Source organism: Scyliorhinus torazame, chromosome 8, assembly GCF_047496885.1.
Source record: "Scyliorhinus torazame isolate Kashiwa2021f chromosome 8, sScyTor2.1, whole genome shotgun sequence".
In the NCBI taxonomy this organism is placed as follows: Eukaryota; Metazoa; Chordata; class Chondrichthyes; order Carcharhiniformes; family Scyliorhinidae; genus Scyliorhinus; species Scyliorhinus torazame.
Genome location: NC_092714.1, coordinates 221,485,003 through 221,512,127, shown reverse-complemented (window position 1 = coordinate 221,512,127; position 27,125 = coordinate 221,485,003). Strand labels below are relative to the sequence as shown.

At 47.3% G+C, this 27,125-nt stretch overlaps 1 protein-coding gene across 2 annotated transcripts in view; it reads left to right on the top strand.

Annotated features, from left to right (window-relative positions):
* hnf4a (hepatocyte nuclear factor 4, alpha) overlaps positions 1-27,125 on the top strand; it is a 285,470-nt gene that overhangs the window by 161,506 nt on the left and 96,839 nt on the right. The window contains exon 1 of one of the 2 annotated variants that reach the window (XM_072514801.1): positions 23,705-23,916. The exons of the other annotated variant lie outside the window; for it this stretch is intronic. Within the exon in view, the coding sequence (XP_072370902.1) occupies positions 23,802-23,916 (115 nt within the window). The 5' untranslated portion in view covers positions 23,705-23,801. Of the gene's footprint in view, positions 1-23,704; positions 23,917-27,125 lie in introns of those variants that run through there. 2 annotated transcript variants of the gene reach the window in all.

Genomic DNA, 27,125 nt, shown 5'->3' with positions numbered 1-27,125 from the left:
ACTGATCGTCCCTCCCTGGACCCTGGAGACAACATCTGCACCCACCTACCAGACGGTGGCTGGTCAGCACCTGCCGAAGTTCTCCGACGTGTGTCTCCCCGCTCGTTCCTGGTACGCATGCCTGATGGATCCGTGCGTAGGCGCAATCGCCGAGCTCTTCGCTTACTTCCACGCTCGCAACGGGACCTTACACAGACGCCGTGTCCTCCACTGGTTCCTGATAGCGACTTCGTGGAGCTGCCATATACCATGCCCCTTCTGTCGCCGCCCGTGGCCAGACCCGCACCTCAGCCGATGGTTCTTGACCCACCCTTGAGGCGGTCAACCCAAATTCGTCGCCCACCTACTAGACTGGACTTATGAGACTGTTCACACGTTGAACTTTTGCAACCACTGTTTTATAACATGTCTCTGTTTTCTCATTACAGGCATTTGTTTGATCGTTCCAAATTTCCACGTTGCTTTTCTTTTTGTTATGGTACAACCTCGTTAGCATGTCACACCTGACATCGCCCCTTGTATATAGTTAAGCCCCATGTACATGATGTAAATATTACGCGCACACACACATTTAGCTGCACTCAGGACACATTTATATTTATAACCACGTAGGCACATAATCTTGTAAAAAAGGGGGGATGTTATGATATTCAAACATACATCATAACACATACATAATGGTAGACAGAGCAACGGACCAATTAGCACACATAACACGACAGCCAATCACAGACAAGAGCAGACACAGTATAAAACAAGAAACACGACACTTCCTGGGCAGTCCATCTGGAGACGGCACAGGGCCAGGACCTCAAAGCAAGACACGCACACAGTCACAAAGGGCTGAGTACCAAGTTTGATGTATAAATAGTTTAATGGAATAAAACTGCGTTGTACCAATCGCAACCATGTTGGTTCGTCTGTACCTCAGAGCACTAATGTAATGGCAGTCCTTGTGATAATTCCCAATATGTTTATCCTTACATGCAGCAATTTCTCTTTAAATAAGAGCTTTATTAAAGTTTACTCATTAGCCTAGAAAAAAATCATTAGGGCTGCATGTACTCCATCTCACACCTTCATTTTGGTGGGCTCACAACTCTTGTCCAAGATGGATGGCAAGTTTATTGACAGTATTTAAATAGAGTTAGCCCCACAAAACCAGGCCTATTTGGTACTTAACTCTTTGGCTAATGCTTGTATCTGAAGCTTGCTTGAGTCACATTTGAAATTCTATAACAAAAACTGAACGTGCTGGAAAGGTACAAGAAGTCAATCATCTGAAAGAAGAGACATTACCAGTTGCATTTTCCAGTTCTCTGTATTTTACAGCTGGCAAAGTGGAGGAGGTGTGATCAGGGTCCATCTCTGTCCCTTGCAGATGATCGACTTGCTGTACTTTTCCAACAGGATCTATTTTTCATTATACAAAAAATATTTCAGGTATCGCCCTGTACTGGAACTGATCATTTTTATCGAATTTGCTCTTATCCTTCAAATCATGAGTCTTCCCTAAGGAGCTAGTTGGCGGTGGTGGGCAGGTGAGGGGGTTTAAGTAAATTGTGAATGTAACTTATCCAAGTGTCTTGATTTGCTGAGGCAATGTTGCGCAATAACATTACTGTGGCCATCATAATTCTCCTGCACTACAACATCTTAAAAATAATGATAATGATATGGGAGTGCCATGCACAAATCCAAAACTCACACAGCTTTTAAACTGAACTGCATGCTTGTGGACAATAAAACCTTTTTTCAAAGAGTTCACTGCCCCTGGAGCAGGCAGTGTATTCAGATATTTTCGCAAGATGAAAAGTGCAAATGAATACTTGTAGGAAGAGCAATAAAACCTTGTAATTAGAATTTGATTTGATTTGCACTCTATGGAATGAAGGAATACTAGACTTTTCTACAAGAACAGGCTTTTCTATGTGTTAGCAGCTGACTTTTCACCGAATAATGTGACAGGGAACTGGTGATTATTAACAGCTTACAACACTCAAGCAAAACAAATGCATATTTAGTCGTAACATAGACTTCCTGTGTCACTATTACAAAATAGCTGTACTTTTCTCACTGGCTTTACTTGCCAAGGAGAAAATGCTTCCATCAGCAATGTTGTTATCTCTGTCCTAATAATATATTCCGTAAAAACTGTTTTCACTTTCAAAAGATTTCTATGGTCTTAAATAGCAGACTTCACAGCCATAATGGATGGTATTGCACTGCATAATGTTGAGAAACTGCTTATTAGGCAAAGTATTATAGAAAGTAATGGGAGTATAACTTTCAATTTCAGCTGGGGTGCAAAACTGATCACCATCAATTCTTCTTTCCAATGAAATTAATAGAATGACGGCTGATCCAATAGTGCCAACACTACACACCTGCCAAAGTTGAAAACCATCCTCAATACTCTTCTTGATATGAATTACATTAGCCTAGCTCAACTCAAAGAGTTGATTTGGGCTTATTGTAATTTACAGAGCACTGTAAACGAAGGCAAGTTATGTTTGCCTTTTAGAATATACATCACCACAAGATAGGAAACATTTTAATGGCAGAAACCGAAAGAAAAATTGAGCATCGTAACTATTTGCATTCATATCCAGTGGATACTTTTTCCAGGGAATGGGAATTTTCAAAATTGAGTACGCAAGGGAATTCTGTCGCTTTCTCACCTGTCTTAAAAACCACAGTGAGATGTCACTCACCTGAGCTCACCTTTCTCTTTCCACCTTTGTATTCTTCTTAAAACTTATCTCTTTGACCAAACTTATGAACAACCAACCCCCCCCAAACCCAACCATCCCAACTCCCCCCCTTCCCCCCCCCCCCACCCATATCTTATTCTTTGACTCAGCATCTATTTTCGTATGTCTATGCCTCTTGAAAAAAATTATGGGCTGGATTCTCCGTTTCCCGACGCCGATTTTATAATTGGCAATCGGGCAGAGACTCCATTTTTACGACCAAATCGGGGGCAGCGTCTGTTTTACGCAGGTTGCGCATTCTCCTCCCCCCAAAACAGCGTCATTGCGGCGCGCGATGCACGCCGTTGGGACGGCCTCAGAAATTCACCTGAAGGCCCTCCCCCGAATCTCCGTCCCTCATGGGCCGAGTTCCCAACCGCGCAGTTGACGTATGGTCTCAGCGGTCGGCAACCTGGCGAAGCGGCTCCGGACTGTGCCCAGCGTCGCCACAGTTGGACGGAAGCCATGCTGCTGGTCGAGGGTGCTTCAGCGATGGCCAGGGTACTAATGAAGGGTGGCCAGGGGGTGGCGACGGGGTGTCCCGGGGGGGCACTATCTGGCAGGTCGGGTCCGAGCATGGCCAACGGCAGGTCATTTATGTGTGCATGCACAGCCATGGACCCAACAATTCTTATCCCATTTATTTCGTGGAAGCCGGTCGTTTTACGTGGCTCGGCTGCTCCTCACCAGTCGGAGGATCGGTGCTGGGGCGGTGCCAATTTTTCCCATGTAAAACACCACAAAATCAAAGAATCCAGCCCTATATAAAAAATGCACTATATGAATGCAAATTATTGCTTTTGCGGTCTCCATTGTAATCTCGCTGATCTCCAAATGACATAGGCAGCGGGATTCAAATTCCCGGGGACTAAGTCCCCAAGTCAGCAGGAATATCGGTGCCAACGACTCCGGCGTCAACGGGCCCCCAAGGTGAGGAATTCTCACCTGTCTAGTGGGCTAGGTGGACGGCGGAGAGACGGCGTGAGTTCACGCATGCGCGGAACGGCCATCATGATCTCACGCATGCGCGGAACCGCCGGCGTGATTCCGCGCATGCGCAGACCGGCCGTCGTATTTTGGCACATGCGCGGCGGCCACGGCAGAGCCCGACAGGGACCCGGCGCGGAAGGAAGAAGTGCCCCCACGGAACAGGCCAACCCACAGATAGGTGAGCCCCGATCGCGGGCCAGGCCACCGTGGGGGCCCTGTCCCCGGGGACGGATCCCCTCGCGCCTCCCCCCGAGGACCGCTCCCACCAAATTACCTGCCAGGTCCCACCGTGTGGGACCATACATAACCCACGCCGGCGGGACTGGCCAAAAATGGACGGCTGCTCGGCCCATCGGGGCCCGGAGAATCGCCAACGGCTTGCGGCTGGCTTGGCGGGAACCCCGCCCGTAAAACTGTGCCAGAGAATACGCCAGCCGGCGGCGGGGCGGGATTTGCGCCGCCCCCCCGGGATTCTCCGACCCGGCGGAGGGTCAGAGAATCCTGCCCAGAATGTTTGAGTTGCATCTGAGCAAGTAGACTGGTCTTCAGTTTAATTATCATCTGAAGGGCAGTAGCTCTAACGATACCGCGTTCATGGTGCGTTCAACAGTTCATATTTTGTTCATTTAATCTGTGTAGAGCAGAGAGTTGCAGTTAGTTCTGTATCAGGTGTAAAAGAATCAGAATATAGGACAAAGCCATCATGTTTGAAACAGCTACATTAGTCCCCGACCCTTGCCCTTTCCCCATACCGCTGCATTTTTTTTCAAGTGTATAGCGAATTCACTGTTGGAAGTTACAATTGAACCGGCTTCACCACACTTTCAGGCAGTACATTTGTTCGGAAAAGAAAGGTAGTTTAAAGGGATTTACATTTGTATTGGTAAACATTAAAAATAAGGGGAGAGATCGTCCGGCTTTTATGCAGGCAGGATCTTCCGGTCCCACCAACGGCGCACCCCAGCCATGGATTTAATGGGAAACCCCATGGACAGCAGCGGGACCAGAAGATAGGGCAGCTGGTCAACAGCAGACCGCCTCTCACTGCCAAGAAACATACCACAGGGAGCCCAGAAAATATCATTGCCGACATGTCGTTCGCTGGCAGTGGGATACTCTACTCCTGCCACTTTTCAAATGGGATTTCCCATTGAGCCCACCCCACACCACCAGGAAACCCATAGGGGGACATGCACTGCCAATGGGAACAGAGGGTGGGATTCTCCGACCCCCCGCCGGGTCGGAGAATCGCCGGGGGTCGGCATGAATCCCGCTCCCGCCAACCTCCTAATTCTCCGGCCCCAAAAAAATCGGCCCGGCATGAGTCGCGCCGCCCGCCTCAGAGAATGGCGGGGTCCGGCGCGACTCAATGGGCGCCGGGGCTGCCCGAATTCTCGAGGTCGCGATGGGCCAAAGTCTTTTGCCAGTCACGCCGGCGTAAATTGGAATAGGTCCCTTATCGGCGGGACCCGGCGGCGCGGGCGGGCTCCGGGGTTCTTGGGGGGGGGTGGATCTGTCCACGGGAGGTGCCCCCCACGGTGGCCTGGCCCGCGATCGGGGCCCATCGATCCGTGGGCAGGGGCCTGTGCCGTGGGGGCACTCTATTCCTCCACACCGGAGGCTGTAGCAGTACGCCATTCCCGGTGCAGAAACAAAGCCGTCTGCGCATGCGCAGGGATGACACCAGCACGCGCTGGCGCTCCCGTGCATGCGCCAACTCGCGCCGGCCGGTGGAGGCACTTCGGCGCCTGTTGGTATGGCGCCAAGCCCCTTTCCCGCCCGCCGGCGGGGGTCATACCACTCCGGGGAGGGCCTAGCCCCTGAAGGTGTGGAGGATTCCGCACCTTTGGGGCTGCCCAGTGCCGGAGTGGTTCACGCCACTCCGTCCCGCCGGGACCCCCCGCCCCGCCAGGTAGGGGAGAATCCCGCCCAAGGAATCCCAACGGCCGGAGAATTACGGCCCGGATCTCAGAGCGTGAATATCTCTCAACTCTGCCAGAAGGAAGACTACACAGGGTGGGAGCTGCAAGGAGGCAGGGTTCCTTTGTACAAATTACAGTCTAGATAACCAGCAACTTGGGACAGAAAGACAGTCTAAGAAGTCTGAAGTTAACAGAATAGAGACAGGTATTTTTCAGAAGAATTCAAGGAAAAGTAAAAAAAAGTGTTCTGCGTTAAAAAGACAATTACAGTAACTAGAATTAAAGTGGACAGCATACTTCAGAGGGAAGATCCAATATGGATCTCCCAAAGTTTTATGTCATTTTAATACAGTCTGAGAATCAAGAGTTAAAGCAATTGTGAGCAGTTTGCACAAATGTCAGGACCAAGAAATCCTAAAGGGGTTGGTGTGAAATATTGGACTAAATTTGTGGTTAAATGTTGAGCAGAAGCTTTGTTTGAAAGTGCCTTGTGGAAAACCTGGTCTGGAATGCGAATGGCTGAGAGAAAGCATAATCAAGAGAGAAGATTTTAAGGCATGTTTTTGAGAGTGGAGTTTGGAAACTCTCATGTGACAATCATCTGCGGGGGTGGGGGGGGGGGGGGAAGAGATGCTGGGGGAAAATCCACAGATACTAACTTAGGTTCAGAGTAGAGTTTGTGTATTTGATCACCGTCATCTTGTGTGCTTAAAAGGGACTTTGTGTTAATGAGCCCATTGTAGCTTAAGATGTACTTTCTAATCTATGTTAATCATAAAACCTGTGTTTAATTGTAAAGCTCACGAGGGAGTAAAGGTGTGCAAAGAACAAAGAAAAGTACAGCACAGGAACACGCCCTTCGGCCCTCCAAGCCCGTGCCGACCATGCTGCCCGACTAAACTGCAATCTTCTACACTTCCTGGGTCTGTATCCCTCTATTCCCATCCTATTCGTGTATTTGACAAGATGCCCCTTAAATGTCACTATCGTCCCTGCTTCCACCACCTCCTTCGGTAGCGAGTTCCAGGCACCCACTACCCTCTGTGTAAAAAATTTGCCTCGTACATCTACTCTAAACCTTGCCCCTCGCACCTTAAACTTATGCCCCCTAGTAATTGACCCCTCTACCCTGGGAAAAGTACTGTATCATAATTGAATTTTTCATACTTAATGAATGTTTTTTCTTGATGTTAAAACAAATTAGCAGTTCTGTGACTCTATTCTTCCATATTTTATTTTTAAAAAGTAAAAGTTATGGTTATTTGAGCCAGGGTTCCTTTCTGAGGTCTTCCTGTCCACTTATAACATCAGCTGGGATTGTAACATATTTGAGATCAGAACAACTCATTGCAACAAATAAATTCCCCTCATCTCCCTTTTGGTTCTTTTGTTAATTATCTTCAGTCTGAATCCTTTGGTTATTGCCCTCTCCGGCCAGTGGAAACACTTTCTTCCTATCAAAATCCTTCATAATCTTAAACATTCTACCTAATTGAAACATAACTAAACAGCTGGGGCTGGCAAGTGACAAGTAACATTTGCACTACTCAACTGCCAGGCAATGACCATCTCAAACAAGAGAGAATTTAACCATGACACTCAGTGTCAATTACCATCGCAGAATACCTCATTATCAACCATTGACCAGAAACTGAATTGGAACAGTTATATAAATGCTGTGGCTACAAGAGCAGGTCAAAGGCTAGGAATCCTTCAGTGAGTAACTCATCTGCTGACTCCATAAAGCCTCTCCACAAGGCGTAAGTCAGGAGTATGATGGAATACTCCCCACTTTTGCAACACGCAAGATCCAATATGGAAGTGTCCTTTGTACTAAAGCCATTTGAAATGGCCTAGCAAGCCATTCAGTTCAAGGGCAATCGATGCTGGCCCAGCCAACTACTTCCACATCCCTTGAATGAATTATAAAAGGTTAGTACACTATTGTATTTCCTTAATATGTAAAAAATAATCGCTGAATACCCAAATTATTTTTGACTTTTTGGTGAAGCTGTGCTCATGTGAATAAAAGGGAGGCACATATGTATGTTGCCTGAAAGAGAAAAAGGATATGTTGCTCAAAGGGTGCTTCCTGATGATTCCCTTATTTCCGCTTTCTTTTATTTTGCTGTTATTATTTTTGATCAATGGATGCTTAATGAACATGTATCGTGAAGTCAAGCAGCAGAGAGAATGAAGAATTCAAGAACATAGGGAACAATTCACCGGAAAGATTTCTAAGTGTGGAAGCCAGCGGGAACTGCCGCGAGCTTCCCAGCGCTCAACCCAGCAAGCCAGCAACGCAATTCAACGTTATTTGGTCCACTTAACAAGGCCCCATGGGCTTCACACTGCAAATGAAAGCTCGCCAGCTGATTTGCTGGGACCGCATTCATCAGCAGCCACCACCCCCCCCCCCCCCCCCCCCCCCCACCCCCACCCCCGCGAACAAGGTCGAGCAGCACTTAAACAGCACTTGCACAGCCGACCCCACTCAGCTCGCAGCCTTTGTGTCGAGGCGACCAGCCCCATGATGCAGACCCGTGGAGGCTCCTAGATGGGGTGGAGGCCAGGAGGGATGTCCTGTTCCATTGAGGATCCCGGAGGGTGAGCCACAAGGCAGCCAGTAATGCCTAGGATGAAATGGCAGCGGCCGTAAATGCGGGTAGCGTGACCAGGCAGACAAGCCTCAAGTGTCACAAGAAGGCCAACGACTTACACCCGGGCAGTATGAGTGAGTTGACACTAACCCCCCCCGAACCATCCCACCCCCCCAACCTGACCAGCACACCCGACCAACCATCTATCCTCCCCCATACCCACACTTCATACCCCCTCCCTTCACCCGTACCCTCCCATCACCCAACCCTCCCTTCACACCCACCTCCCCTCCTCCCCCCAGCACTGTGACCCATGCATGTGGCTAATGATGCCCTCTCTGTGTCTCCACAGGAGAAGCTCTCCCATAATCGCCAGAAGATGGTCCAGACTGGCAGAGGGGTGGTAGACATAAGAATCCCCATGACATTCGAGGAAGAGAACAGAGCGGTCACCAAATGCGGAGGTGGGCGGAAGCCGCAATGGTGAGGGTCCACTGGGCCCCACACAGACGGGCTGTCACATGTGAGCAATTATTGCCATAAAAACTGACCCATCTCTCCCACTGAGCACGTGTTCATTCTCCCGCAGGTCCTCCAGCTGATGGCGCCAGTCCATCAGGGGTAGCCCCATCCCCTGCCTCCCATGAGACCACTTCGGAGGAGACTTCCGAGGATGCCACAGTCGATTCAGCACAGCTGTCATCGCCACCCTCCATTGGCGCAGATACATGTACCTCGGTAGGACATGTCAGTGACAGGTGTCTGGGGCAGAATCTGGCGAGCACCACACAGTTGATGATGCACATCAGGTGGAGGCAGAAAGCCCCGCAACATTCACAGGGAGATGTCAGCAATACTCCAGCAGGTCCATAGCCGATTGGAGGAGTCCCAGAGGCTATGAGCGCAGGAGCTGTCACCGGCAATGCATGGCACCGAGGACAACACTGTGAGGGTGGAGAGCCTGGTGCATGATGTCAACAGTATTAGTGAAGGTATCCAAGGCACGGTGCAGTCGGTGACTGCCATGGCTGAGGGCTTTGGCATACTGTCCAACTCAATGGGGGATGTGGCCTTGATGAGGTGCTGCAGGATATGTCCCGCTCTCAGATGGGAATGGAATGACCAGGGCTCTGTGGAGCTTGTCCCTGTCGCAGGTGGGCATTGCCGAGTCACTGTAGAGTCTGGCCCAATCACTGAGGATCATCGCTGAGGGCGTCGACACTCTGGTGCAGACATTGGGGAACCACCACGGCTGGCAGAGCCAGATGGTGCAGGGGCAGCCGGGGCTCGAACCAGCTGCCCCTCTATCCCAAGGTGAACCCCAGGGCCCAATGGGCACCGACTGGGAGGAAGGGCCGCTGGGTGGCAACCCGGGCACATCCTATGGACTGGCGATGGTGGCCACCAGCTACCCCGAATTCCACCCCTGTGATGAGGCCACATCTCACAGCCAGCACCCGGAACAGGGTGGCAAGGCTGTGCATGTGCCGCCAACAAGTACATGGGGGCTCTTCGGCCTCAGGCCCCCCATGGGAAGCCCACCAGAGGCATTAAAGGCCATGGGATAAGGTAAGCAGCTGGCTGCCTCCACCTCTGATGTGCATCCTGGGGACACACCTCGATGTAGCGGTAGAGAATGGAAGACCAAGCAGATCACTAAGGGCATGGGGAGCGAGGGTGGGTAGAGGGTAAGGAGTGGACTGGGTGCTGCGGAGAAGGGGGAGATGGCTTTGTGGGGCCTTTGGGGGGGAGAGAGGATGGGTATAGTGGGGTGGCACCATCTGGATATTGGGGCACTGGTGTACACTTGTACGAGGAACATTAAAATACCCGCAACACAACCAGTATGATGCCTCTGGCTCTTTGTTCCACCAATGCCACGCCCATCCCTCCAAACATGCCCTCCCCTCTTCCCCCCCGACACGCCATGCCCATGCACACCCGGCTGCAGATGTGTGCCCGGGGCTGGGGCCCATCCCCTGAGTGTTTGGAGGTTGACTGCTGCGCCTGTGGTGCTGTCTCCCGCAGTGTTCAAGCACAGTGTCCATGCACCAAGGTGTGATTGGGATGCTAGGCAATAAATCGAACAAGCTGTATGGCCCACCCACCCACAGGGAGCCACTTGGAATGTGTGAAGTGCTCACCTAACTACAATTGCCAATTCCCTATTAGCAATAACAAACAAACAGGCGGACCCGCACACGTCCGCCTCCCCACCCCACCTACCTGCAGGGCCCCTTCAGCCCCAATACCCCCAGCCCTCCATGGCAGCGCTGCCAAGGTGCCAGAGGGCAATGTCCAGCCTCAGCCCTCAGCCCTCCAGGCACCTCCGCACCCCAGTGTAGTCATCATGACTGGTTTTCATTTTCAAAAACCAGTAGTGATTCACAAGGAAAGGGGGAGATTTTATTATATAAAAATGCTTATAAATATATGGAAAGCAGGTTCATGCCCTTTCTGAGCATGAACCTGATTGCATCACTGGTGGGGATGGGGAAGATCTCAAACCGAGATCTCACCGGCGCAAACACCGTTGTGACCCTCTCATGAGATTTAGCAGCCAGAACGGGATTTGTGCTTGTGGCCAATGGACCAAAAAATCTCGTCCGTTGTACTAACATGTGTACTGGAGGTTTGAAATAAGGAGTTTCCACCATACATTTCTGTAAGTGGATGTTAAATAATAGATACCAATATATCTGTCTCAGTAGGAGAAGGATATATCGGCTTGTACAAAGTTGATCATTGCCCATGAGGATACTATCATGTTAAACCTGTCACTTATTAAGTCATAAAAGAAAACGTATGCTATTTCAAACAGAAATGCTTATCTTGCTTGCTGGGAGCACTGTACAAATGCTGATTAAAATGTCCACAGACTGTTTTGGATCTAGGTATGTTCATACATTGTTGTTTATTTGCTGAATGGCAAAGACGAGCGCATAGATAAATCATTAACATCATTCAGAAGTATTTTTCAAATGAATAGAAGTCATCAGGTAATTCTTTTGCTGAGGTTTCAAAGGAGCATAAACGGTAAGAAATGAAAATATTACATTGTTTGACAAACATTCAAGTTTTTATCTATAGATGAATGCAAGATGACCTCCACCCAGTCCCCACTGAAGCCCATAGTTTATCACCCTGAATACATCAAAAGAGAAAAATCTCTAGACAACAAACATAAGGATGGCTGGTGGATTCTGCAGGTTTTCTTAGTCAAACAAATAGGAGGGGGTGAGTCATCAAAAATGTTGCAATTCTGCAAATGCAGAGGAGGAAATCCTTTTCATGCAAAAACACGATTTTCAGCAAGTTGTGGCAATTTTCAGGCTGAAAAGTGAATGGCAGTTCTTCTTGGAGATGTTTGGAGCCTTTCCTCATTTGTCTATTCAATCCCTGTTTAGGTTATTTTCCAAGCAAGGAGGTCTAACCAGCAATGGCTGCTTTCCTCATTTGGACTTTGTGACTTTTCATTTTCTCCCAATCTCCTCAAATATACAATTGTCATCCCTCCTTGCTTGGCCCCGCTCCCCTTTCACATCCTTCATTCAGAATTAAAGCTCCTCCCAACTTTCCATTTCCCTAAATATAGCCTCCTTTTGTGCCTTCATTGATAGCCCATGTCCTCAGCCACCTAAATCCCTCCACCTCCCTTTCCACCTTTAAGAAATTTCCAGAAAATCTACCTCTTCAACCAAGCTTTAGCTCACCTTTCAAGCTTTTATTTTGATTATTGTCCATTTTTTTAAACTTATATCTCAGTGAAGTCCCTTGTGTTGTTTTATGACATTAAAGAGGTTATGCAAAGGCACATTATTGTTGTTGGGTTATGTCTTTTGCATGTTCTTTACCAGTATGTAACAATGGACAGAATTTAATCCCTGCCCCCACGTCCCCCTCCAAGATTGGGCTGGGAGATGCAGGAAGAGGGGACTCGGAATCGAGAGGGGTGGCAGTCTATGGAGTGCCCGTCGTCTTCCCAACTCCCCTGTTTAAGCCAGGGGCAGAAAAGGGTGAAGACTGCCTTCCTGACTGGAGGGCAATTGAGGCCAATTAATGACCTCCTAAACACTTCAACCAATCGATGCTGGCTTTCTATCTACCATTACGCAAGGTTAGCAACAATTAAAGCCAGCTTGTACAACTTATAGTAGCCAGCACCTTATAAAGGCAAAGGTGCATTGCGGCTGGAGAATCCAGCGTGGGTGGCATGATGGCACAGTGGTTAGCACTGCTGCCTCACAGCTCCAGGGACCCTGTTCAATTCTGGCCTCAGGTGACTGTCTGAGTGGAGTTTGCAATTTCTCCCTGTGGCTGCATGGGTTTCCTTCGGCTGCTCCGGTTTCTTCACACAGTCCAAAGATGTGCAGGTTAGGTGGATTGGCGATGCTAAATTGTCCCTTAGTGCCCAAAAGGTTGGGTGGGGTTACTGGGTTACAAGGATCGGGTGGAGGCATGGGCTTAGGTCAAGTGCTCTTTCCAAGGGCCGGTGCAGGGCTGATGGCCCGAATGGCCTCGTTCTGCACAGTAGGGATTCTATGATTCTATGAATCAGCTGAAATGGTTAAGGAGAAGTTCATGAGCGAAAGAGGAGTGGAAATGGCATAAAAGGCCAGAGGGCAAGACGCTGGTCTTTCTAATTCAAAATTGAAGGTCTTGGTGCTGAAGGTGAAAAGCAGCAGAGGGATCCTCTTCCCTGAGGGGACAAGGAAGCCCTCCACACTGAGATTATGAAGGCAGTGAAAGCAGTGAGCTGTTGTGGTTGATGCCAGCTGTCCAGCTCTGAAGACCTGGGGACAATGTCACAAAAAGTTCAATGACCTCCCACAAGTAGTCAAGATTACGAGAAACATCTTCACATGCCATATCTTTACAACCGGAATCACTACATGACACACTGCACAATTGACCATGCCCCTTCACTCACCAACCAACAACCTCAATCAAGAATGACTCATAGCCGACATTCAGACTCTTTGTCACCCTTGAACAATTAACATTGCTGAAAACCTTACACTCTCATCTCAAAGCTGGCACACTATGGAGCACATGACCCAAACTCACTGTACCACATTCACTGACACAATTCCTGCCCTCTGGGAGGACAAGGCGGCCTTTAATCGGAAACAGAAGTACAATAATTCCCTCATTATGCCCTTGTGGCCTCACCCCCATGCAGGAAATGGTGCTTGTAATCATTGGGATTGGTCTGAAATCATAGTGGATGACATATGTTCCTATTTAGTCCTCCTTCTAACATCCCACTTCCCACAAATTCTCCTGAATTAGAAGCGCAGAAGGTGTAAACATTCACCTTTTGTTTTCTCCTCTTCCCTCACCCCAACCCTATCATTCTGCTTTTATTCTTTCAGATACACAAGAACTGCCAGCGGGACAAGAACTGAAACTGATACGCAATAGAAACTAGAGACCGATAAAGGAGTAACACTATCATTTGCTTTCACATCCACAGCCAACATGTCAGATATTAACACTGCATAAACTTTAGCTTCATCAGGTACCATAGGAATGCACATGGTGGTGAAACTTAATCCTCCCCCACACCCCAGCGACGAGTTTGGAGGTGAGAGAGGCATTTATTGGGTGGGGGTCTCACCAGATGAGAAGCCTGAAAAGCAAATTCTGTCATGTTTGCTTGTGGCCACCTGGGGAGTCCTTCATTTAAGGGTGAACAGGAAGCAGTGGGATGGGACAAATGGCTTATTTTCTGGTTAGTAGGATGTGACTACTGGATCATTGCTGGGGCCTCAACTATTTGACATGGATAAAGGGACCAAAATTTACACATGACAGGAGGGAGGAAAGCAAATTGTCAAGAGGAGGCAGGAAGTATGCAAAAGGATACATATATATATATACAGGTTAAGTGAGCAAGAAAAAACTGGAGATGGAGTATAACGTAGGAAAATGTGTACTTGTCCACTTTGGTACCAAGAATACAAAAGCACATTATTTAAATGGTGAAAGACTGGAGACTTCTATGGTGCACAGGGATCTGGGTGCTAACGTGCTCCAGTGATTCCTGGGATGAAGAGGTTACCTTGAGAGGAATGGTTGAACAGGTTGAGACCATATCCATGGGAGTTCAGAAGAATGAGAGCTGATTTTATTGAAGCAAAAAAGATACTGAGGGGTCTTTACAGGGTGGATGTGGGGAGGATATTTCCATTTATAGACTAGACTAGAACTAGGGGACACCGTTTAAAAATAAGGGATCTGCATCACGGCGCCAAGGACCCGGGTTGGATCCCGTTGGACAGAGATTTTCGATGGGCAGAAGAACCAGTGGGAAGGAAAATCTAAACGGGAGACCCCAAATGACCCCCCACCCCGCCCACCACCAGCATGACATCATGGGTCCTGTCCCATCCATTTTTTCTTTCAAAGTACTTGAAAATTTGGCAGGAAAAGCTGGCGAGCTGGCTGCACTCCCCTTTTCCTGCTCAAGACAACTTTGGGGAAAAAAATCATAAATTTCACCCAGAAGGCAGAGTACCTGAGATGTCAGAAGTTAAAATGGGATTTGAGAGTGGTGACTGGAGATGAGCTGCTGAAAAGGTCCCCGATACTAAGATAAGGATCATCTCTGTCCCAAAAGGCTCTGTTGTTATTGGATTGGATTGGATTTGTTTATTGTCACGTGTACCGAGGTACAGTGAAAAGTATTTTTCTGCGAGCAGCTCAACAGATCATTGAGTACATGGGAAGAAAAGGGATTAAAAGAAAATAAATAATAGGGCAACCCAAGATATACAATGTAACTACATAAGCACTGGCATCGGAAGAAGCATACAGGGTGTAGTGTTAATGAGGTCAGTCCATAAGAGGGTTATTTAGGAGTCTGGAGACAGTGGGGAAGAAGCTGTTTTTGAGTCAGTTCGTGCGTGTTCTCAGACTTTTGTATCTCCTGCCCGATGGAAGAAGTTGGAAGAGTGAGTAAGCCGGGTGGGAGGGATCTTTGATTATGCTGCCCGGTTTCCCCAGGTAGCGGGAGGTGTAGATGGAGTCAATGGATGGGAGGCAGGTTCGTGTGATGGACTGGGCGGTATTCACGTCTCTCTGAAGTTTCTTGCGGTCCTGGGCCGAACAGTTGCCATACCAGGCTGTGATGCTTTCTATGGTGCATCTGTAAAATCTGGCATTGAGGGAGAGGTTGTTGTCGCTACACCACTCTACTAGGTCCTATATCTCCATCCTGTGTTCTGACTCGTCGTTATTTGAGATTTGGCCCACTATGGTCGTATCGTCAGCAAACTTGTAGATGCAGTTGGAACCAAGTTTTGCAACGCAGTCGTGTGTGTACAGGGAGTAGAGTAGGGGGCTAAGTACGCAGCCTTGCGGGGCCTCGGTATTGAGGACTCTTGTGGAGCAGGTGTTGTTGTTCATTCTTACTGATTGTGGTCTGTTGGTCAGAAAATCGAGGATCCAGTTGCAGAGTGGAGAGCCAAGTCCTAGGTTTTGGAGCTTTGATATGAGCTTGGCTGGGATTATGGTGTTGAAGGCGGAGCTGTAGTCAATAAATAGGAGTCTGATGTAGGAGTCCTTGTTTTCGAGATGCTCTCGGGATGAGTGTAGGGCCAGGGAAATGACGTCTGATGTGGGCCGGTTGCAACGATATGCGAATTGCAGTGGATCGAGGCGTTCTGGGAGTATGGAGGTAATGCGCTTCATGATCAACCTCTCGAAGCACTTCATTACGACTGAAGTCAGGGCCACCGGATGGTAGTCATTGAGGCACGTTGCCTGGTTCTTCTTTGGTACCGGTATGATGGTGGTCTTCTTGAAGCAGATGGGGACCTCGGAGTGGAGTAGGGACAGGTTAAAGATGTCTGCGAATACCTCTGCCAGCTGGTCCACGCAGGCTCTGAGTGCACGACCAGGGATCCCGTCCAGGCCCGTCGCCTTCCGAGGGTTCACTTTCAGATGGCTTTGCGGAGGTCGTACCTGGATTTCCTGTATAGGTCAGGGTCGTCTGCCTTGAACGCCTCAGATCTGTCCTTCAGTAGGGAGTCAATCTCGCGATTGAGTAATGGTTTCCGGTTGGTGAACATACGTACTGCTTTCTTTGGCACGCAGTCATCCACACATTTGCTGATGAAGTCTGTGACGGTGGTGGCATACTCATTTAAGTTGGTCGCTGAGTTCTTAAATATGGACCAGTCCACTGTCTCTAAAGAGTCACGTAAGAGCTCTTCTGTCTCCTCGGACGAGCACTGCACAACCTTCTTAGCTGGATTCTCCCGCTTGAGTTTCTGCTTGTATGCCGGGGGAAGGAGCACTGTCGTATGGTCTGATTTCCCAAAGTGCGGTCGGGGGATGGAACGGTAGGCGCCCTTGATTTTTGAGTAGCAGTGGTCACAGTTTAATCACAGTTCTATTGGAATCCCAGATCATCAAGTTTCACCTCATGGCAGTACGCAGATGGATTTCAGAACAACACAAAAAAGGCTTCTGAAATAATCAAGTTGTGAAAGAAAATTGAAGCTCTCACTGGAATATGTACGTTTACCAAATTTTGAGTTGCCCAATAGGGCCGATAAAGACCAAACGAAAAAATACTAAGGGCGGGATTCTCACCGCCCCCCCCCCCCCCCCCCCCCAACCCCCGCCGGGTCGGAGAATCGCCGGGGAGGCGGCATGAATCCCGCCCCCGCCGGCCACTAAATTCTCCGGCACCAGAGATTCGGCGGGGCCGGGAATCGCGCCGTGCCAGTCGGCGGGCCCCCCCCCCACCCCCACCCCCCCCCCCCCCCCCCGGCGATTCCCCGGCCCGCGATGGGCTGAAGTCCCGCTGCTGTAATGCCAGGTCCGCCGGCGTGAATTAAATCACCTCCCTTACCAGCGGGACCAGGTGGCACGAGCAGGCACCAGGGTCCTGGGGGGGGGGGGGGGGGGGGGCGGCGTCGATCTGGCCCCAGGGGGTGCCCCCACAGTGGACTGGCCCACGATCGGGGCCCACCAATCCGCGGGCGGGCCTGAGCCGTGGGGGCAGTCTTTCCCCTCCGCCTCGAGGCCCCCCCTGCGCATGCGCGGGGATGACGTAAGCAGCCGCTGATGCTCCCGCGCATGCGTGGACTTCCGCCGGCCGGCAGAGTCCCTTCGGCCCTGGCTGGCATGGCGCCAAAGGCCTTCCACGCCAGCCGGCGGGACAGCAACCACTCCGGCGCGGGCCTAGCCCCTAAAGGCGAGGGCTTGGCCCCTAAAGGTGCGGAGAAATCCGCACCTTTGGGGCGGCCCGACGCCGGAGTGGTTCACGCCACACCTTCCCGCCGGGACCCCCCGCCCCGCCGGGTAGGGGAGAATCCCGCCCTAACTGAGTGGAAGAGAATGAAAAATTGGTAAAGGCAACACTGCGCGTTTCACTTCAGCACTTCATAGAATATTTAATGGTTTATTTATTTTTTACTCTCACGTGTAAACCATTTGTCTATGAATTTGTATTTTACTGTGCCTGCAGTGTACATATATAGGAGCTGTTATTCTGACAATACTCTAGGGAACAATTCAATACTATATGTGAATCATTTGATCCAGTCATGGGTGTCATGCTGGTGCAGTGGCTAACACTGCTGCCTCATAGCACCGAGGACCCGGGTTCGATCCCAGACCCGGGTTACTGTCCATGTGGAGCTTGCATATTGCACCCGTGTCTGCGTGGGTCTCACCCCAACAATCCAAAAGATGAGCAGGGTAGGTGGATTGGCCACGCTAAATTGCCCCTTAGTTGGAAAAATTTTAAAAATATATTTAATCTAGTCACTGACTCAATTAACTGCATTAGGAACATAGGAACAGTAGTAGGCCATTCAGCTCCTTGAGCTTAAACCACCAGTCAATGGCCAATCTGTATCCTAACTTCATTAATCTGCTTTTCCCAGCAAGAATTTATCAATCTTAGATTTAAAATTATTAGTTGAGCTCCCAGCTATTACCTTTTGTAGCAGAGTGTTTCATGTTTCTACCATCCTTCATGTGCCCTGGTTCTGATTATTAGGTGATGATCCCTTGCCCTAGACCCCCCCAACGAGCAGAAAAGGGTTTTATCTATTCATCCTATTAACTCCTAAATATTTAAATCAAACCACAGCTTAACCGTCCACATTCCAGAGAGTACAAACCTAGTTTATGTAATCTCTCCTCGTAACATAACTCTTGGGAGTCCCAGGGCACAATTTAACTATGATGGGAACAAAGTCCCATGGCGAACGCGTTTAGCCGCTTGCTTCCCGATGGTCGCAGCTCTGAGAAGCACAACGCTATAAAATGGCACTGGGTTAGATGGGGGGTCTCAGTGGGAAACACGTGGCCAAGGCAGCCGTAGCCCCATTTTCTGCACTGAGGAGCTCCCCTTGCCGGAACTCCTCAGTGTAGCGAGAGATCGGGGCACCATTTTTAAATGGTGTCCCAGTCTCTGGAGCTCCCGACCTGGCCCCTGACCCTCCCCAAGCCCCAACTCACTATGAGGGGGTCCCCGTGCCCCACGTGCAACCCCGGCCTGATCGCCGCTTTGTGATAAATGCCAGCTTGGCACCTTGGCAGTGCCAACCTGGTATCCTGGCAGTTCCCCTGCCAATTGGCAGTGCATGGGTTCCAGGATGGTACCGCCCTGTCCATAGGTCATGCATTGGGGGCTCCAATCTTCTCGGAGACCCCAATGAGTGATATTCCGTTTGATCCCCGTTTGTGGAGACCAGTACTGAACGGTGTTCGCACTTGGCCTGCAAGGTGAAGGGGATAGATCACAATGCCTCAGGTACCTCGTGAAACTGCATATTAAAGTGAGACAAGCTGTCTCACTCTAATATGCAAATTTGCCAAAAAAGATTTCCCATTCACAATGGGTGAGATTTACATCACAACACATTGTGAGCCAAGTAGATCCCAGGCGTGGGGTCTCCCGGCTTCTATCGGCCATGTTGTGCCATGGCACGCTGCTTTTTGGGTGTAGCATGGCCGTTCGATCACACCCCAGTAAATTTCTGATGAAGGTGAGGTGAGAGTGTCTGCCCTTGAAGGGCAGCATCAGTATGGCATCAAATGAAGCCTTGCAAAACTCGACTCATGGGAAGCAAGGGGAAAGCTCTCTGCTGGTTGGAATCATACCTGGCACAAGGAAAGATGGTTGTGGTGGTTGGAGGTTAATCATTTTAACTCCAGGCCATCACTGCAGGAGTTCCTCAGGTAATGTCCTAGGCCCAAACACCTTTGGCTTCCTTCCAGAAGTGGGGATGTTTGCAGATGACTGCACAATGTTCAGCACCATTCGCATCACACAAGTGATGTCCAAATGCAGTAAGACCTGAACAATATCCAGGCTCGGACTGAGAAGTGAAAAGCAACATTCGCATCACACAAGTGACAGGCAACGACCTTCTCCTACAAGCGAGGATCTACCCATCACCCTTTGACATTCAATGGCATTACCATCATTAAATCCTCCACAATTAACAAGCCGGGGCTTACCGTTGACCAGAAATTGAACTGGATTTGTCATGTAAATACTGTGGCTACCAGAGCAGGTCAAAGGCTAGGAATCCTTCAGCGAGTAACTCGCCTCCTGACCCCCCCCCAAAGCCTGTCCACCATCTACAAGGCACAAGTTAGCAGTGTGATGGAATACTCTCCACCTGCCTGGATGAGGGCAGCTCAAAAAACATTCAAGAAGCTCAACACCATCCAGGACAAAGCAGCCCAATTGATTGCTACCCCTCCCACAAACCTTCAATCCATCCTGACTTGGAAATATATTGCCGTTCCTTCACTGTCGCTGGATCAAAATCCTGGAATTCCATCCCCAACAGCACTGTGGGTGTTCCTACATATCAGGGACTGCAGCGGTTCAAGAGGGCAGCTCGCCACCACCAGGTCAACTAGGGATGGGTAATAAATGCTGGCCGAGCCAGCAACACCCACTTCCTGTAAATTAATTGAAGATAAATCTGTGCTGCACTCCATCCAAAGCCAATATACCACGTGTGTGTAGAACTGTGCACAGCATTCTCAATAACCAGAGTTTTGTGTAACTGTAGCAAAACTTCCTCCCCTTTGTATTAAAGCCCTCTTATTATAAGGGCTAACATTCTATCAGCCTTTTTGTTTTTCTTTGTACTTGACCACAACATTTTAGTGACAAGTGTATGTCGGCTGCTAAATCTCTTTGAACTTTCATTCATCCTAGCTTGCCAACATTTAAAAATATATTTAGATCTATGCTTCTTTGGTCCAGAATGGTTGAACTCACACTTACCTGCACTGAAATCTATAAGCCTCAACTTTTCCCTCAACAAAGGTAATTTTCACTTTCATCACTGGGTCAATAAACTTGCAGAGCAGATCAATGAAAATGAAAAGCAGCTAGCACATTTTATAATCAGACTGTTCAAAATGTGAAAGCGAATGTTCCCTTTTGATGTACATGGTGAATATTTGGATTGTGCACAATTTGGCTATTTTAAAGAATAAACGGACAATACAGATTTAAAGAAAAGCCCAAAATGGATTTGCAAACTTTTAACACATGGAATAAAAATAAAATCCTTCAAATGCAGATTATTTTACTTCAGGAACAAAATCATTGTGATGTTTGGCAGTGATTGTGCAATTAGAATTTCAGCTAGGCTGACAAAGGCACTCATAGGTTGAGAGTAACATGAACCTGCACTAGCTTTTGGTGATGATGCGACCATCAATTCACACAAAACCAGGAGTAGAAGAAAACTGTGGCTTTAATCAACTGAAACAGTGCCTGCCTGCGACTGATCTGTTAGTGGGAGCCGCCTACAGGGCGACTGCTCTTTATACCTCCCCTCAAGGGTTAGAGCCAGGGGCAGAGCCCACACAGGCCCCAACATGCTACATCATAGGTAATACCTTACAATGGTCCATAGGTGGAGCCCACATGGGCAACAGCGTAATACAGATATGCACATGGTGAATTGTTACAGCAATACATTCACCACAGGTGACTTCTTCAACTTGTCCAAATACAATGGGTAGAACTTTCCCAAGAAATGACGAAGTATCATTTTGGGAGTGAAAATCGCTGTGAATCATGCTGGCTGTTCTGGCACAATTCCCATCACATTATTCCCGCACTTAGTCATTTTTTTAAGGGGAGCATGATTTACACCAGCACTGAGAGGAGCAGGGCCTAAACGCACTGCAATACCGGCTTCACAGAAATTGTGACGCTCTTTTAAAAGGCATCGGGCCCCCACCACCACCACCTCACCAGCATTAACCTCCTTTCCCCAATCCCCCAACTCCCAGGATCACTGGCATCGGGGAATGGGGGCCCTCCCAAAAGGTCTCCAATCAGGCCTCCCCCACCCCACAAAATCGGCAGTACAAACAACCCCTCTCTTCCCTCCAGGTGAGCAACAGCCCACGATGGGATCAGCAAATGCCCCCACCCATCATGGCCCCCTCTTTCATGTCCCCTTACAGGCCCCACACCTTTTCAGTGCCAACCTGGCATTCCCCCTGGCAGTGTGAAAGGTTGGCACTGCCAGTGTGCAGTGCCATGGCACTCTCCTGCCATGCCCTTGACCACCCAAAGGCTACAATGAACTCAGAGCCCCTGGTGTGGTCATCACATCTGGTCTCCGATGGTGGAGACCAGTAATGATTCCTGCCAGCTTCACACTGCAGTTAGAATTGTGGGGGGAACGCAGCGGGGGGCGCAGTGAACACCAGAAGCCGGGAGAGTCCGTCTTCAAACAGTCCCAGCGTATTTAAACTGGGATTTAAATATGCTAGTCTGGTTCACGACCTCACTGGGTGTGAACCAGGTTACCTCAACTGCAGCAGACCTGGAGCATCCCGCACTGTTCAGTGCCGGGTGGGAATCCCATTTCAGGGCTTTCCTGCTATTCTCCCAACATAACAGGTTTTGTGCTGGGTGCAACACGGCCAGAGAATCATCCTGATGTTCTAGCATTCCGAAATCTCATCGGTCCAAATCCCATTTTTGGGCTCGCGTGCGATTTGGGGGAATTTGTGCCCATGGCTAATGGGCTAAATCCCGCCCATTGTGTTTCTTCAGTTGTCAGGGTGGTGTCCATTTGATTTCTTCCACCGGAATTGTTCCAATTTTAATTTGCAACAGGGTGAAAATACCTTTGAGACATTTTACATGATGAAATAAACAACATTACAAGAAAACGATCATGTCATAGAACATAGAACATACAGTGCAGAAGGAGGCCATTCGGCCCATCGAGTCTGCGCTGACCCACTTAAGCCCTTATTTCCACCCTATCTTCGTAACCCAATAACCCCTCCTAATCTTTTTGGACATTAAGGGCAATTTAGCATGGCCAATCCACCTAACCTGCACGTCTTTGGACTGTGGGCGGAAACCGGAGCACCTGGAGGAAACCCATGCAGATACGGGGAGAACGTGCAGACTCTGCACAGACAGTGAACCAGCGGGGAATCAAACCTGGGACCCTGGCGCTGTGAAGCCACAGTGCTAACTACTGTGCTACCGTGCTGCCCCGAACAGACAGATGATGGAAGTGGAAACAGCCACTGTACGCCAGAAAAGGAACAGCGTGCACAAATGAAGGTGCAGTGGGTAGGGCTGTTTGGGTCATTGACAGAATCAAGCAGCCAGCAGAAGGCCGATTAAAATTGAGCCATTAATGATTACTGTAGAAGAGAGAGGGAGAATGTGCAGTTAAAGGTATTGTTCTATACCCACATCTTACACTGATTTATTCATCACAAATTTTAATTTATAGTTAGGGAATTTCATGGACCATCCTTGTATTGTCGAAAAGTTTTTTTTAAAAGAGGTGCATCGTCAAAAACCTTTTCAGGACAACATTTGTCAACTCATTCAACTACTAACTGCCATTTGCATGGGGCATTTTATGGTCGAGAAAAAAACAATAAAGTGCGAGGTCAGTTTTAATTCACCTGCACCATTTTAGTACAGCAGCACTGGTTCATAACTGACATTTGACTGTGAGTAGTTAAAAATCATATTGTTGTACATTAATAAAATACTGAGCAAACTGTTTTTCCAGGTTTGTCATCCAGAATATAACTTAACTATAAAACATAAAATATACTATAGTATTATGTTGTGTTAGTCATGAAAATGACACTTTCTTTTTTCTGGAGTTCTGTTCAACAATGGCAGATAGAAGTGAGGATTGGCTGTGGAAAGAAAGGCAATGATATAATATGTACTCCGCTCAATCATCTTTTGCTAACAATTATTAAGCAAACAGTAGCTGAGATCAGCAAACTGCATGTCATTAAATAATAAGCTGCTTCAGAAATCAGTGCTTTCTTTTTTTAAACGTATTGATAGGACAAGAGATTAAATATTAACATGAAAACCCCTCCACCCCTCATCAGCATATAGCGAGTGCTTCGTTTCAGTAAGATGCTTGTTAAACATCATAGCTGATAGAGAGACACTCAATGTAAGTCTGGCAGAGTGGTCGTCAACCTTCAGAGAAGTTCACTGAAAAGGGGGATTGTTGGAGTTTTTGGTAACAATGCGCTTGTCGAAAGCTCTGATAGAAATGGACTTGCCAGATTACACTGCAGCCTTAGACCCTGCTTATACAACTCTGGAGTTTGAGAATATGCAAGTGTTAGCCATGGGTAATGGTGAGTTCCAAAGATTTTACTGTCGGCCTCCAGGGTTTAAAACTGCCACTGATATGGTGTGTGATTCTCCGAATAAGTTGCGGTTTCTGTTGGCTTCTGCATAATCAGCAATTGTTGAAAATAGATCTAAAATCTTAAGAATTGTAACAAAAGCTTCTACTTATTTTGACGTACCTTGTTGTCTAGCGAGCTGGCTTCAAACTATGGTGATCTGCAATAAACATGTTAAAGGCTGTTTGACATTTTCACAAGGACATCAAGGACAGCTTGGAAGTTAATTTGTTTTTGTCGTTTTGAAGTTGAGAAAATCAATAAATCAAATAGAATTTTTGTACATTTGTGCAACTGCTAATCTTTAAAGAAACACATGCAATAAATTGTCCACTGATCTATTTTAATTAACAACCAGAAGGATGAGTTTTGGTAAGGATATCCCTCACATCATCAGTTTTGTTTTCAATCTCTGACATTATTTCTATCCTAAAGGCTTCTGACTCAGACATTTATTTGAAAGTCATGTTGCTTTTTCAAGCCTTGTGTAAAAATGAGATTGCTCCTAAAAGGCTACCTTTAATGCCATGATTCGTCAGAATCTTTAAACGTTAAAATTACCCCGTTGTTTGACAGTTAATTCAGCGACCCCTCAGAATAAAAGAAACCAGAATAGGTGGTGGTTGCAATTTTTGTCAAAACCAACAAAGATAATTTAAGGTGACACGCTGGTTAAGTCTGGTTTCAAAATCTACCTATGAAATTCCACCCTCCATTTTGACCACAACTTAATTTAAGAGAGAAAAACAAACTAAATAATTTGGAATTATCCATGCTATGGTGAGCCCTGCTGACTAATAATCAGGTTGTTAAAAACTCCAATTGAAACATGTAACAAAAATTAAGAAGGATTTTCCAGTAATGTAACAGAAAAACCATTGCATAAACAAATGCCTGTAGGATCATCTCCCCGGGAAGCTGACACATACTTATTGCTCCTATGCAATGTATTACCATGATTATAATACAATTTGTTAGAAGGTGTCACACTCGGCATAAGTGGCCACCTAACATTTACTGATAAAAGTAATCAAATATGGACTGTTAAAACACAGAACATGCAGAGCAGAAGAAGGCCATTCGGCCCATCGAGTTTACACTGACCCACTTAAGCCCTCACTTCCACTCTATCCCTGTAACCCGACGTTCTTAATGTTGGTGTCCAATTTCATTTATTGCCTGTTTAAATTATTTTGTTAATACTATGACATTCAGATTCCTCTAATGGTCTTAAAATAGAACAGTAATCAACCAAAAGATTGGCATTTACAACTTATCAGTAACCTGCCACGAATCACTTTGGACTGCACATGAGTACAAAAATTAGATCAGGGCCTAACTCGAGGATAAATGCCCTCTTTTGAAATTAAAATTGGTTATAGGTTATACTAACTATTATTTTCATTATTTAGCTGTTTCTATATTATTGGTCTAAGATTACATTGTGATTTTCTTTAAACATAACCAACTATGCCTTGGCAAATAGCTTCACACAGCAGCACTTCTGTGATGCAACAGAATGGCTTAAATGTATGCGTGAGTTAATTAAAAAACATATTTGTAGCCATCTAATGAAATACAAAATTCTCAATTTATTTACAAGATAATAAGTAGCTTTTTGATTTGAATCCCAAGGTAGCATAAGTATACATCTATTCTGCCACTTATCCATTTGACAGTACTACCTTGTCATTGTGATAGCTAACACATCAAAAGAGACTGCCCTCCTTCTCAACTCCACCTCTCTCTCACTCTCTTCCGAACTTCAGAATAAGCCTCTTTTTTTAAGGTAGAAAATAATACATATTACATCCAGGTTTTGTGCATGAAACAATTGCAAAGCATACTAATATAGTAGTGATACAGCCAGTGCTCAGTTTGGTGTTGCGACCACTGCTAAATCTGTCAGGCCCATTTTTCTAGACATACCAGGCTGCCATCTAAAATAAGCAGTAGGCCTCTTAAACACATCATTCAGGGATCTAATGTCCATTTTAGGGCCCTGTGCAACATGTGTTACCTAACCTCCCCACCGCCAACCCTGCTTCCAGGATCCTGAGAAATTAAATATATTGATGCATGCCATGATATCGAAAGCACAGCTGACTGTATCTTCCCCGATTCAATGAGTGAAGACAATCCAACAGTCGACCTGAAACTTTATAAAGATAAAATAGGCAAGTTTTTATTTTGTAGATAGGGCAGTTTCTGTCCTGCAGCACTCATTCCTGATTGCAGTAAAGAATCCCAATTTTCATTGCGTGTATTCCAAGAATGCGATTGATGGATTTCTACATATTAAAAACATCAAGGGATATGGGGATAGTGTAGGAAAATGGTGTTGAAGTAGAAGATCAGCCATGATCACAGGATGATGGAGTGGATTTAAAGGGCTTAATGGCCTACTTCTGTTCTTGGTTCTTATGTTCTTAATGTTAACTATATTGATGCCTTTAGCAAGACTGGAGACCAGTGATGAACACTGTTATTAAGTTGCGAGTGATGGGATTTATATAATTTCCTCATGTGCAAGTGTTATAATTTGCTTTCCCACATGTGATAGTACACTAGCATCTCCACTATGACTGGAAATTTTGCTGGTTGGGGAAGGTTGCATATTAATATTCTGCCTCACGTTTTGCTCCACTCATCTAGATGATGGTGGTTTTAAGTTGAAAAGAGGAAATTTAAGGCTTGCATATTTCTACTTTGATATATTGCACTACAATCTGTAGTCATTCCACAGCTTTGCCCCAAATTTCAGCATGGTATTGTCGTGTTCCAAGTTTCAGGTCCATTTTTCACCTAAAGGTTTTAGGTGTGTGTATTGGATTTTGAAGCAAAGGTTTGAAAAGGAAGGTAATACATATGGGATGCAGATATAAACAATGGGGGAACGTAATTATCAAAGTAAGGGAATCTGATCAAAATTGTTACCTTGTATATTCGCAGCATTATCAACTAAGCTAGTTTAAAGATTTGCGCCTTGATTTACGTCACCAAGTATTGACTGGGTTTGCTGGGATAAACCCTCACTGCTCCCACTCATCCTGAGTAACCACAATGATGGGGTTGGATTTTACCAGTCCTCTGGTCTCGGGCTAGGAGGTGGGGAGAGTCGTAAAATAGTGAGGTAAGGACATGGGGGGAGGGGATGG